The sequence below is a fragment of the Nicotiana sylvestris genome, chromosome 8 (genome assembly GCF_000393655.2).
Source record: "Nicotiana sylvestris chromosome 8, ASM39365v2, whole genome shotgun sequence".
NCBI lineage: Eukaryota > Viridiplantae > Streptophyta > Magnoliopsida > Solanales > Solanaceae > Nicotiana > Nicotiana sylvestris.
Window position 1 is genome coordinate 223,605,032 of NC_091064.1, and position 13,893 is coordinate 223,618,924.

Here is a 13,893-nt window from a genome sequence, read left to right on the forward strand (position 1 = left end):
GAGATGTGGGCCCCACTGGCGAATTTTGAGTGCAATTTTGGATTTTTAATGGAAAATGTAGAATTTCATATGGAATTAATTCCTATAATTTTTATTAACTGAATCGAATTATTGTGTCTAGATTCAAGACATTCGGAGGTCGATTTGAGAGATAAAGGCATTGCGAGCTAGAGGATTAGCCGGTTCGAGGTAAGTAATGATTGTAAATACTGTTCTGAGGGTTTGAAACCCTGGATTATACGTCATTGTGTTACTTTGAGGTGACTTGCACGCTGGATGACGAGCGTGTGGTAGAGCACCGCTGGGGATTGTGACCTAGTCCATCCGGAACGAATATTTTAATGCGTATTTGATAGTTAATTGTTTGACATTATTATATTTTTGGGTTGTATGCCATGTTTGGGGCCTTGTGCCGAATTGTTGAGACCCTTAGGGGCATTTTTACTATCTTTCTTCACTCTATTTGTTTGAAAGCATATTCTCAGTCATGTTTTACCTGTTTACTGCTCAAATCTGGCTTTATCACTATATTTTTAAAATGTGGAAATTGTTTTAGGATGAGTTCCTTATTTTACTGAGATAGACCGAGGGTCTGATTGTGAGATTGATGACTGAGATAGACTGAGAGTCTGATGGTGAGGTTAATGACTGAGAGAGGCCGAGGGCCTAGTTGTGAGGATTATATATCTATGGATCGAGCTGCACGTCGCAGCAATGTATATATATATATGTATATGGATCGGGCTGCACGCCCGTAGCGATACTTATATGGATCGGGTTGTGCGCCGCAGCAATATAGCGCTTGGGCTATAAGAGCCCCTCCAGAGTCTGCACACCCCCAGTGAGCGCAGTCGACTATTTATATGGATCGGGTTGTGCGCCACATGGATACATGGATCGGGCTGCACGCCGCAACGGTTACTTTGATTTCAGTTATTGTGAGAGATATATGGATCGGGCTGCACGCCGTAGCGGTTACTATATGGTACCAATTGAGCGTGAATGCTGAGTGCGAGTACTTATTGGTAAGAGTTAAGTCACGAGTGACAGAGAGGCTAGCCCGAGGGGCGATATATAAGTACATGCATATGAGTGATGTTTTTGCCTAAGAGGCCTGTATATGGACTTATTGATTTCACTCCTCTTTAAAGTGAATTTCTATCGAATATGTTGATTTATCGATTGTTTTCACTCATCTTTATATTGAGCCTCTGTCGGAAAGTTGAACAAATATTTTAAAACAACTTTTATTTAAACTGGGGTTTATGAGATGTTCAGAAATTAATCACTGATTTGGCTTTGGTTATTTCCACTGAGATTTTTAAGTTATGAAGTGTTTATGATTACTGTTTTGCTCGAGGGGATGTTTTACAAACTATGTTTTGCCCGAGGGGCCGATTATGACTTTAATCTCTATTATTATCTTAAATGGTATTGAACCCCTATCGAAACTGCTGGAAAGTATTTCAAAATAATTTTTACTAAAAGCTGGATTTTAAAAGGGAAGATTGACTCGTATTATGATTTGAAGGCATGTTGTGTTTATTGAGCCTAACGTGAATGTGGATTCATTGTTTCCTACTGCTTAGCCTTTATTTACTCTTATTACTTACTAGGTTGGAGTACTCATATTACTCCCTGCACCTCGTATGCACATTCAGATATATCGGAACCCGGTAGCGGGTGTTGATAGCTCAGCCGCAGAGTCATCATAGTTAGCAAGGTGGATGCATGACGTTCGCAGCACCGCTTCCTTCCCCTCATTGTTGTTACTGTATTTAGTACATTTTTAGACTTTTGTTGTATTTAGACCTTGATAGTTGCTCATGACTAGTGACACCCCGATGTCGGGCTGGTATTTTATTTCGTACTGTTATTCCAGGATTTTATTATGAAACATTATTTAATTTAAAGACTTGAAAATAACTCTTAATACTTAAAGGGTTAAGGTGAGTGTTGTGTCGGCTGTCCTTGTCTTCACGAGAGGCGCCATCACGACCGGGCCGGTTTGGGGTCGTGACAGGTACATGTTGCAGGGTATACCAATATCAACAGTAAATCACGAGTAACATCAAAAGAACATCTTAGATTTCACAGCAAAACAATAAGAAATTTGTATCCAATCTATAAACACTTTGTATCAGCAATTGTTGCGGCGTGCAACCCGATCCCAATATATATCAACATTGTTGCGGCGCGCAACCCGATCCCAATATATATCAACACTGTTGCAGTGCGCAACCCGATCCATATCATTCATCACTGTCACGGCGTGCAACCCGATCCACACATAATATTGTTGCGGCGTGCAACCCGATCCAAATATATCATTGTTGCGGCGTGCAACCCGATCCAAAATATATCATTATTGCGACGTGCAACCCGATCCAAATATCTCATTGTTGCGGCGTGCAACTCGATACAAATATCTCATTGTTGCATCCACATATACAATCAACAACAATCATAGCAAGAGTCCTAGCAAGGGATCAATAAAGAACTGCACTATCCCGGCAAGGGAATCGACAGTATAAGTAACAACATCCCGGCAAGGGAGAAACATCTATAACCAAACTTGTTCCAATATCTAACTACCTCAGCTAATATCAATACTCAGTCATAAGTAATTTCCACGAGAATAATCACGATCCTTGCTCAATACAGAGAGTCATCAACTTAAGCATCCGTAGTATTATTTAAGAACACAATAAATTACAATTCAAGACTCACGATCATGCTCGACACCAACGTATAGATACTTGTCACCATGCCTATACGTCGTACTCAACAAGAAACAAGTAGCAAATAGGACGCAACTCCTTATCCCTCAAGCTAAGGTTAGACCAAACACTTACCTCAAACTTCCACGGCCAACTCAAATTTCAAACACCGCTTTTCCTTTTGAATTTGGCTCCAAATTAATTGTATATAGACATAATCAACTTAATAATATCAATAAACGTTAAACAATCCAATTCTGATGCTTAATTATAGCTTTCTAATCATTCATCCAAAAAGCCAAAATTTTACCCCGGGCCTGCTTGGTCAAAACATAAGGTTCGGACCAAAACCCGATCACCCACGAGCCCGAATATATAATTAGTTTCAAAATTCGACCCCAAAACGATGTCTAAATCACAATTATACAAAAAGCCCTAACTCTACCCAAATCCCTAATTTTCTACCCTTAAGAACATGATTTAAGCCTAGAAATCAAATGAGTGTTAATGGAAATTTAAGAAAATGAGTCTAAGATTACATACCTATGAATTGGCGGTAAAATCCCCTTTCAAAAATTACCCAATTTGGAGTTTAGAAGAAGAAGTTATGAAATTTTGACTAAGTCCCATTTTTTATTCTGTTTTAAAATCACCGGACAGGCCTTCATCGCGTTCGTGATAGGCCTATCGCGTTCGCGATGAGTTAGGCCTCAATGACCTTTGCGTTCGCGAAATTGGGATCGCGTTCGCGGAGCTTTGGCCGCTCGAGTCTTTGCGTTCGCGGGCCAGCGGCCGCGTTCGCGTAGAACAAGTGAGACCCCCTTCCCCCAGGCCAATTGCCTTACGCGTTCGCCAGTACCTGGACGCGTTCGCGAAGGGTACTCCCTCTCGGCCTCGCGTTCGCGTCTCAGGCTTCGCATTTGCGAAGAAGAAATCTGGCACCTGGGAAATTTGCCTTACGCGTTCGTGAGTGGGACCACGCGAACCGAAGAACAAAATCCCTGTGCACTGAACAGCAAAAACCTGCAACTTTCAATAGTTCAAAAACTTTTTGAAACCTATCCGAAACTCACCCGAGCCCTCGGGGCTCCAACCCAAATAGGTACACTAACTCAAAACATTATATGAACTTATCAGTGCGATCAAATTGCCAAAATAACCCCTTAAACAACGAATTAAACCTCAAAATCAATGAAATATTTCAAAACTTCTTAAAACATCAAATTTTGCATTTAAGGTCCGAATCACGTCAAATGACATCTGTTTCTTACCAAATTTCACAGACTTATCTTATTTCACATATAAGACCTGAACCGAGCTCCGGAACCAGAATACGGGCCCGATATCATCAAATTCTAAATGTATTTCATTTCCAAAACTCATAAAAATTTCCAGAAAATAATTTTCTTTAAAAATTTATTTCTCGGGCTTGGGACCTCAGAATTCGATTCCGGGCATACGCCCAAGTCCTATATATTTTTACGGACCCTCCGGGACTGTCTAATCAGGGTCTGGATCCATTTACCCAAAATGTTGACCGTAGTCAACTAAAATGCATTTTAAGTCAAATTTCAACATTTTCACAGATTTTCACATAATAGTTTTCCGGCTACGCGCCCAGACTGCACACCAAATCGAGGTGATGTCGAAAGAGGTTTTTAAGGCCTCGAACACAGAATTCATTTTAAAAATAAATGATGACCTTTTGGGTCATCACATCCGAAACATATGTGGTTCTGTGCAATAATTGTTGATTGTCAACTTCCATTATTGCATTACCTTCTGGTTGTTGATTTTGTATATCTGATATTTCAACAACAAATTTGGAATCTTTATAGTATGGATCATTTTTTAAAAGCATCACACACAAGGTAAGATCTTCATCTTTTGTCACTTGTATTCCCTTAGCAGTACCTAGGTTGATATTAAGCCATACTTTTGCTTCAAACTTGTTGTTGTCGAACTCTATAACTTGAAAATTTTTACTCATGAATTCTTCAAATAAAGTCCCATCATTTATAAGGAGAAGCTTCGTTTTATGATCTAAGTACTTGTAATCTGATGTCCATTTTCCATCGAATGCGATAAGCAAGAAATTTGTACGCATCCTGTATTTAATGAACCCAAATAATTAGATATTTAGAAGTTATACTGTTTAAAAATATAACTCCAGTATAATAAGCTGGAATTATTTGAGATATTCATATTAATTAAGCAAATTCCAGCTTATTATACTGGGGTTACTAGAGTCACGCATACTTCCAATATAATATACTGGAAGTGTCTAAGTTTTACATATTAAATTAACAAACGTCCAGTATTCTATACTGGTGTTTTGTTCTATACCATTTTATTTACAATTTTTTATAGTAGTTTGGATGAAAGATACTTCCAATGTAATACATTGGAGTTTTTTGAGTTTTGCAGATTAATACAAAAAGCTCCGGCGTATTATACTTGCATTTTATTCATTTTTGGAATCAAGCACTGTAAAACCATTTTATGAGACATTTCCAGTATAATAAGCCGGAAGTATCTCAGCTTTAGATATTAATTTAGAAAGGTCCAGCAAATTATACTGGCGTTATGTTCTGCGGGATTTTATATTATTTTTTGTGATTTTGAACAGTGTAGATTTTATTAGTTACGATCTAAATTACAGAAAAGAAGATATATAATACAATTAAGCACATAGTAACGCATTGAGAAAATTAGACATTAACACAGATTAAAGCATTAAAAACAAACCAGAAAATTCGAAGAATCAAATTTTTTTGTTGATACTTTGAATTTTCTGGTTTGAATTATAAAGAGAAGAATCATAGATTATCACAATTAAATCTGTAATTGTAGAAGAAATTCAAACTAGTTAAAATCAAATAATCAGACAAATAATTGAGAGAACTTACTTCAATTTGCAAATTGACGCTGCAAGATTGTGCTAAAGAAGAATATGAGGTCAAGTCGCGTAAATTTAATAAACAGAATAGCGATATTTTAGTCAACAAATTGTTACCGTGCTAACTTCGCGCCTAAATATCATTGAACTTTGATTTTGCGGGTTAAATTTGATTGAGCAGGCGTAAAAGTGGTCATTTATAAATTTTTAGCCTATTAAAGGTACTCTCATAGGCCCACCACAGCCCAACACAAGCAACAGCTTTCATTCTACTGCAAATGTAACCTGGTGGAAGAAACCGTCCCCGTACCAAATCATAAACCCTAATATGCAGCGTTAAACCCCCAAATTTGCCACTCTGAGCTGCCAGAAATACACCGGAAACCGCCAAACGCCACCAGAAATGGCGTCAGTTGTATTAGAAACCGTTCCAAAGTTCACTGCTGAAGCACTCAAATCCGCAGCTAAACAATCTGAGCGTTGCCATATTGTTCCTCTCCGCCTTCGTCGAGCTATCAAAAAGTACCTCCGAGGTAAAGTTTCAACCTTTTTTTATTTTTTATGCACGTTTGTTCAAACATTGATTTCATTAGGATGTGCCTGTTTAGAGTTATTTGCTGAAATAGTCCCTCAATTATTACATTTTATACTCAAAATATCACCGTTGACATATTTATTCCTTCAAGCGTGCAAAAGTTGAAATTGTGATATTTTATTGAAGCTGATTTTGAGCATCTTTGGGCAAAAAGATTAATTTGTGCAATCCGATACCCACCTGTGCTGGTGGGAGGTAGCAAGTACCTCGTGGAGTTAGTCGAGGTGCGCGCAAGCTGGTCGAGACACCACAGTTTATCAATGGTGTTTGCTTATTTGTTAGTCAAATTCTTGAGTGAAGTCTTAGAGCTTGGTATTCCTAGTAGTAAGAGCTTGATAAGTGTTTGGTTTAACCTTCATTTTAGTCTAGAGTGGTACTGATTTGATTTTAAAGTGGAGTGGATATAGAATTCATGCTGAGAATATGTATGAATAACACGGGCTTGATAGGATTTGAATTCTAGTGCTAATGAAGACCATGTTAGTTGACCCTTTTGTCCCCTCCGAAATTATGGCATACATTAGATATCAACGAATAAAATAGTACTAATTAGTAACACTCATTGGTTCATATCATATTCAAGTCATTGCCAAGAACAGCTATCTTTCTTTTGTTTCCATACCCTTTCTTGGTTTTGCATTAGCCACCACTTTTCATATGCTTCAAATATTGATACTTTTTGTGAAAGGAATTATATGGTGTTCGATTTCACTGTCATATTGTATGTCTAAGGAGATGAGAAGGCTTGAATTGGAATTGTGTGTATGTGAGGTACGGGAATCAAACTCTCTTGCAGGACTTTTAAGATTTTCGGAAGTTTGAAATTCTATTTTGGGGCTCTTTGTCTCCATGAGAACCATAATTTAACAGGGTTTGATCCCATTAGATGTGAAACCAGAAGTTCTCAATTTATGTTTAAAAGGGTTATTTCTATCGAAGGTGATATTTTGAGGATAATGTTAAATCATGCGTGATACTTGTGGTTTTATTCGGGCAAAAACGCTGCCCATTTGGTCACATCCTGCAAAAGTCCTCAAAGAAAGTGGAATGGATGAGTTGTCTTGTAAACCCCAAATAATTTGAGACCGAGGCATAGTTGAATGGTTGATATGCTTTTTTTTTTGCTCTTATCTGAAGTTTTAGCTTGGGTTGGGTCTATATATGCGTAGTAAGAGGAGAAAAACTCATTTTATTAGAGATTGAGGACATAGTTGATTGATGATTGAGTATGCGTTTCTATTTGATCTCTCACTAAAGTTTTGAGTTTGCACTTGATCTACTTATTAAAGAGCTAGGGAGCCGATCCCAACTAGTTTGGGATTGACATGCAGTTGATTGATTCATTGACATGCAGTTGATTGATTCATTGACATGCTTTTTTGTGATCTCACTCTAAAATTTTGTGTTTTGGCTTTTGGCTGGGTATACTAATTGCGAAGCAAATAGCCGACGCAACTATTTTGGGGTTGAGGATAGTTGGTTGACTGATTGATGTGATTTTATTAGATTGCGCTCTAAAGTTGTGTTTCGTGTGGATCGAATTCATTGCAGAGCAAGAGGAGCCACATATGAAGAGAAAAGTGTTGAGGTTATCAGAATCATTCAGCCAAATAAAGGAAGTGAATTTGATTCTGCCAACCTCCATATCCAAGGAGCTCGTGGAAGATCCTCTCAAGTCTGTTGAATGTTCGCAGCGGTGGAAAATCAAAAGCGCCTATGGTGACATCGTCCTCAAGTATAGGGAGGATGAAACAGTGGCCTATGTGGCGTCCCGTATGCCTGCTGTCTACTCTGCTCTTTATAGAGTGCTTAGTGAGGTAAACAAATATGACATTCCAGTGAAATGCTTTATAACATTCCTATTTTGTTCTCTGTTTCAGATGAATTTCCCAAAATTTGGGTTTTAAAACATTAATATGGATTTGGTTACTAAAAGTGATTGCTTTAATGTGATTTTACTTTAGGTGCGTAGAAGATTTCCTGGCTTTTCACCAGCTAAGGTGTTGGATTTTGGGGCTGGGACTGGTTCTGCGTTTTGGTGAGAAGATTATTGATATTGTGTTTAGTTGATTTCTTTTGGTTAATTGCCACCTATATGTTAATTTCAGTTGACCCTTTTGTTTGATAAGTTGTTCAATTGTGTGGTTATGCACGGCACTTAGAAAAGTGTGGCCACGGTCATTGAATAGAATTAATTTGGTGGAGCCATCACAGTCCATGCAGCGTGCCGGACAGAGCCTTATAAAAGGTACATTTCTGGTGTTCCGTGAACTCCTTGGGATCTGGAAAAGTCTAACACTCTTAGTAAGCATTTTTTGCATCCTAATCACTACCTATTTGCTACCTTGCTGATCAGCTCGTTAATTTTTCTGAATCACTGGCTTGTGTGGAAGTATGTCTTATTGTGCTTTATTGCTGTGAAAATATTAAGGAGATCAAATCTATTCTTCAGACACAAAGTAATACAAGTCTATGTGTACATCACATTAAATTTGTTTATAAAGCTGATGCAACTTGTTCCAGCCTCGGAAATTGTTCTCTTATCAAAGTATAGAATTTACCAAAAACAAGAAGATTTTGTATGCTGTGAGCCTTTGTCTGATTGAAGTCATATGTACTTGGAGAGATTCCATCTCTGAAGGACAGAATCACGGTTGTACGCCAGCTCTGGGAACTGACAGGAGATGTTCTGGTAGGTTTTGAAGTCCATAGTTCAGCAGTCCAAAAACAACCCCCCCTCACCGGAGCCTGCTGTTCCACTTCTACTACAGACTTATTTTGCATGCATCCAAGTGGCAGTCATTTTCATTAAGCCTCAACAGTTAGTTGATTCATTATATTTGTGTTATCTGAAGTTTCTGATGGTTTAGGAAAGTGCTTTAGATCTTCAAGTACTATATTATATGCTTTTCTTCAAAGTTTTCACATTTTATTGATGAAGTTAGTTCTAGATTCGTCAGTTCAAGTATTATCTAAAACTGATAACATGATCATGACCTTGGAATGAAATGGCAATTGTTTTCTTCCTCTCCCTCTGTGTGTGTGTGTATTAGAAGAAGATACAGGGGAAATCTCATTTACACGGCTGTAGTTCTACTAAAATATCTTTCTTATCTCTGTATCAAAAATCTTCTTTTTGTAAGAAAAAAAAGCTATTTCCTCTCTAACAATATACTGTTGAGCAGGTTTTGGTTGAACCAGGAACACCACAAGGATATAATATTATATCTCAAATGCGATCTCACATTTTATGGACGGAGAAAAGGGTAAAATTCACTTTTTTGGTTTTGCTTGGATGGAGGGGAGGGGGCTGGTTTTTTCTAAGTTAAGATGTTTATTCTAAATGATATTTTTTCCTTTGTTTTTAAATTGTAATTTCTAGAGAAGCCGCAAACTAGAAGATGCATCTGGCAAAGAATGTAAAGCATTGATGACATTAAAGAATGGGGCATATATAGTTGCTCCGGTAAGTGTAAAGTTTCTTATAGAACTGCCTAAATAGATTTTGCACTATCGATCTCAATGTATTTATTCTTTTGTTTGCAGTGTCCGCATGATGGACATTGTCCTTTGGATAACACTGGAAAATATTGTCATTTTGTTCAACGCTTGCAGAGGACAACATCACAATGTGCGTACAAGGTTTGCCTCATAGTCCTTTTCCCTACAAAATGTGCACTCTGAATTTGATGAAGTCTCTTCTTACTCCCTAGAATCTAGTAATATCCCATAGGGTCAGATATATTCCACTCTTAAGTTCCCAGCTAAGAATTTTTTCTTACTGGTCAATATCGTTATTTCTTTTCTTCTCCGTTTCCTGTGTAAGCTTGCATTTTCTCTTTTCCCAATACATGAGTATTAATCATGTTTCTAATTTTGTTTCTTTCATGGTCTGTTAGCGGCCGAAAGGTGAGCCTCTACGTGGCTTTGAAGATGAAAAGTTTTGGTTTATCGCTTTTAGACGAGGACAATGGCCAAGGCAAGTTCTTCATCAAGAATACAACATGCCAATAGTCAAATTGTTTTTAGCTTGTTATATCATCTCATTTGTGAAATTTCATTGTTTTTTTTTCACTATCTTAAGCTAACCTTTAATCGAACTTATTGTTTGTTTCAAATAGAGAGCCTTGGCCGCTGGACGGCATGAAGTTTGAGACATTGAAGGAGCAGCATGCCAGAAGAAATCCAGAGGATTTAGAGATTGACTATGGTATTTGCTTATCAGTATTTAATCTTAAAATTGCTTTGCCATCGAAAAACTTTTATATTTATCTAGAACCTGCTATTAACACATTACAAAATAGTGACACTTCTCTTTTTATGTCAGAGGACCAGTTCATCTCAGAAGATGAGGATATTCAAGATGAAGATCCAATCTCCTATGATTCCGATGTTACAGAAACAGATGCCATCACTGAAAATGATTATTGGGAGGAAGAAGGCGAAGAAACAGCCCATGCTGATCTTGGTAGTGGTTGGGGAAGAATCATATACGGACTCTACGAAGGGGCAAGCGGGTTGAGATGGACATTTGTCGATCAATGGATCAAGAAGGCACTGAAGGGTCGTTTGACCGAATTGTTATTACGAAGAGCAAAAACCCAACATTACATCATCAGGCTCGAAGACCGGTCTGGGGTGACTTATGGCCCTTTTAAATTTTGTTAGAAAAATGGCCTTCGGGGCTTTGGTCAAGAAGTAAGAGCACATCGCATGATGTGTGAATTATGCGCACGAAATGAGTCTGAATCCCGCTTCCTTGTTAGCTGGGAACCCCCTCCTCTATGAACCCCTCCGGCCGAAGACTAGTGGTAGGTGGTCCTGCGGACACCAACATTCATTTCCATTTTCTTTTTGTTTTTAAGACGTTGTCCGATCTTTATCGTCGAATCCCCAAATGTGCATCTTCAAGTGTTTCAGCCGATCCCCAATCTCCCAGTACCAATATTTCGGCTGCTCAAGCCGGTACAGGTATAGAAGTGGCTACAACGATAGACAAAAACCTGATATTTAAATGGAGAAGGTTTCAGAGGCGGATAGTAAGAGCGCAACGCATGATGTGTGAACTATGTGCACATAATGAGTTTGAACCCTGCTATAGACAAGAACCTGATATTTCAATGAAGAAGGTTTCAGGGGCGGGCCACTATCCATACATTTTTAACTAGGAGTAGTAAAAGGGTGGGTCGGATATGGTTCGGGTAAAATGGGTAATGAAAAAACGGATCAATTATTTGACCCGACCCATATTTAATACGGATAAAAAATGGTTAACCGGCGAATAATATGGGTAACCATATTATCCATGACTTCTTGCATATGGTCACTTTTTGGAGAATTTTTAGTATCCACAACTTGAGGAATCCCCAGTTTGAGGCTCTTACAAATGTAAAAGTTAAGACACATTGGTTATCTATGGTTAATCATTAGTTATCCATTTTCTAAATGGATAATATAGTTTTTATCCATATTTGATCCGCTTTTAAAAATTTCATTATTCAACTCATTTTTTAGTGGATAATATGGGTGGTTAACTGTTTTTTTAACCATTTTACCACCACTATTTCTAACCATGCACAACTGACCCTTGATGATTTCTCGGATACTAAAAAAATAGATATTGTCAGAAAAATCTGAAAAGCAAAAAGTTGAACAGATTTCATGTGTCAAAAAAAGGTTTGTAATACATGTATTTTTTCGAGTCCGGAACTGAAATGTTATCATTTTGGACAATAGTAACATTAATAAGTATAAAAAAAAGTTATTTATATATAGCGCGGTTTAAAATCACTCTATACTTTAACTGTGTTTTAGTCGTTAAAGTATAGCGCGGTTTAGAATCGCGAGTGAATCACAAATAAGTGAAGATATAAATGTGAATTCTGCACAAACTATTTTACCTTTGCATGTGAATCACGAGTCTTTTTTTTTTTTTTTGCAAGTGAAAATGTGAATCATGTAAGTGATATGTCCACGTGTAAAAACCAGAGAGGATGGTACGAGAGAGATCACGTGCCGAGGCCTACATGGAGATTCGATCAAGACTCCATTTGATTTAGGATGTGTAATTATTAAGCCCATGTGATCATGTACTCCCTTGCCAAAAGAAGAATAGTTTTGTTACTATTTGAAAGGTGAATGATTTTTCAATTTACTAATTTTATGAGCTTTCATTTTAGGTGACTTTTTGATAATTTGAGGAAATTGATTTTTTTTCCATAATAGGTATGGTATGACTAAAGTCATTTTTTTGTTAAATATATTTTTCAGAAATAATATTTCCAATGTGAAAAATGTTTTCCGGAAAGATATACATTAAAGACTATTAAAATATCAGTAAATCATAGGATATTTGCATAAAAATTTGTAGCATATATTTAACACTTTTAATAGAATTTTCTTTTTTCATGGAAGAATTTGATGATCGAAAATATTTTTTGATAATATTCTTTGTTGTACCAATCACACCCACAACCAGAAAAATAAGTCGACCTTTGAGTCCTCATTATTTGGAGTAGGGGTGTACATAGGCTGGGTTGACTCGGATTTTCTAATTACCAAACAAAACTATTTGTCTTGAATTTTTAAATGTGTAAATCAAACCAAACCAACAAAAGTCAGGTTTTTCAATCTCGATTTTTCTCGAGTTTTTTCTCGGGTTTTTCGAGTTTTTTCGAAGAAAATCTTGATAGCATAAAATATATAATTTGTGGTCTAATTTTTCTTAGGTCCTAGTAGAATAAAACTATATAAGATGTTTTCCAAGAAAATAATACAAAACAATGTGAGATGAGTCATGATTATACTAAAATACTCAATAAATCGCATAAAATAAATAGTGCTAATTAAGAACCCATAATAAAAATAAAAATAATCTAAAATTACTAAGTCATCATGCTAAAATAAATACTAAGTATTAGTTACATGACTAAATAATGATAAAAATAAGTTATGCATTTTTACTATCTAAACCAATGCAATACTAAAAGAATAATTATACAATACTATTGTCATTCCTACTTCTTAGTATTGATCAGTTTTTTTTTTAGCATTAGTATTGATTTGATTTTTCTTTGGGCTTTATTTGAGTTACTAACTTTTATGGGCTATAAAACATATTTGACAATTCAAAAATTCTAAGTTCTAACTTGAAATAATACATTAAAAGAGAGAACTATGAAAAAGTTTAAAAAATATTTAAAAATTACATCACAATAATTATTTTTATGTATAAAATATTTTTAAAACGTGTATACATGTAATGTCGAGTTGGTTTAGTTTCGGTTTGGCTTTTTCCAGTTAAAACAAACCAAACTAATTATGGTCGGGTTTTCTTTTCTAATACCAAACCAAATCAAACCAAACCATAGTCGAGTTTTTTTTCTCGGTTTGACTCGAATTATCGATTTGGTGTGATTTGTCGGTTTTCTTTGTATACCCCTAATTTGGAGAGTACCATGTACTTCACCTAGTATTATTACATTATATTTTTCTCTTTGAATAAAAAGAAGCAAGCGTCTGTATCAAATTTAGAGGCAGGACAGTTTTTTGTCTCTTCCCTTGGATACAATGTATTCCTTTGAACTTTTCTCAGTCGTGTCTCTTTTCTTATGGTTTCCTCTTCATCAGGTAAGGATGCACCAAAAAAGGAAATTGAAACTTGTCCAAGATATGAGCTC

At 36.6% G+C, this 13,893-nt stretch overlaps 1 protein-coding gene across 2 annotated transcripts; it reads left to right on the forward strand.

Moving 5' to 3' along the window:
• Nucleotides 1-5,841: 5,841 nt before the first annotated feature.
• LOC104239473 (uncharacterized) lies at nucleotides 5,842-11,138 on the forward strand. 2 transcript variants are annotated; one of them, XR_011401765.1, is made up of 9 exons: nucleotides 5,842-6,152; nucleotides 7,766-8,031; nucleotides 8,179-8,252; nucleotides 8,344-8,518; nucleotides 9,400-9,480; nucleotides 9,597-9,680; nucleotides 9,761-9,856; nucleotides 10,114-10,424; nucleotides 10,542-11,138. XR_011401765.1 is itself a non-coding variant. In XM_070155440.1 (8 exons), the coding sequence occupies exons 1-8, from the start codon at nucleotides 6,023-6,025 to the stop codon at nucleotides 10,125-10,127; spliced, it is 909 nt and encodes a 302-aa protein (XP_070011541.1). In that variant the 5' UTR covers nucleotides 5,842-6,022; the 3' UTR covers nucleotides 10,128-10,188. The 2 variants fall into 2 exon arrangements, 1 of the variants encoding a protein (XP_070011541.1); XM_070155440.1 differs by lacking the exon at nucleotides 10,542-11,138 and having other exon boundaries at nucleotides 9,761-9,845; nucleotides 10,114-10,188.
• The last annotated feature ends 2,755 nt before the right edge of the window (nucleotides 11,139-13,893 follow it).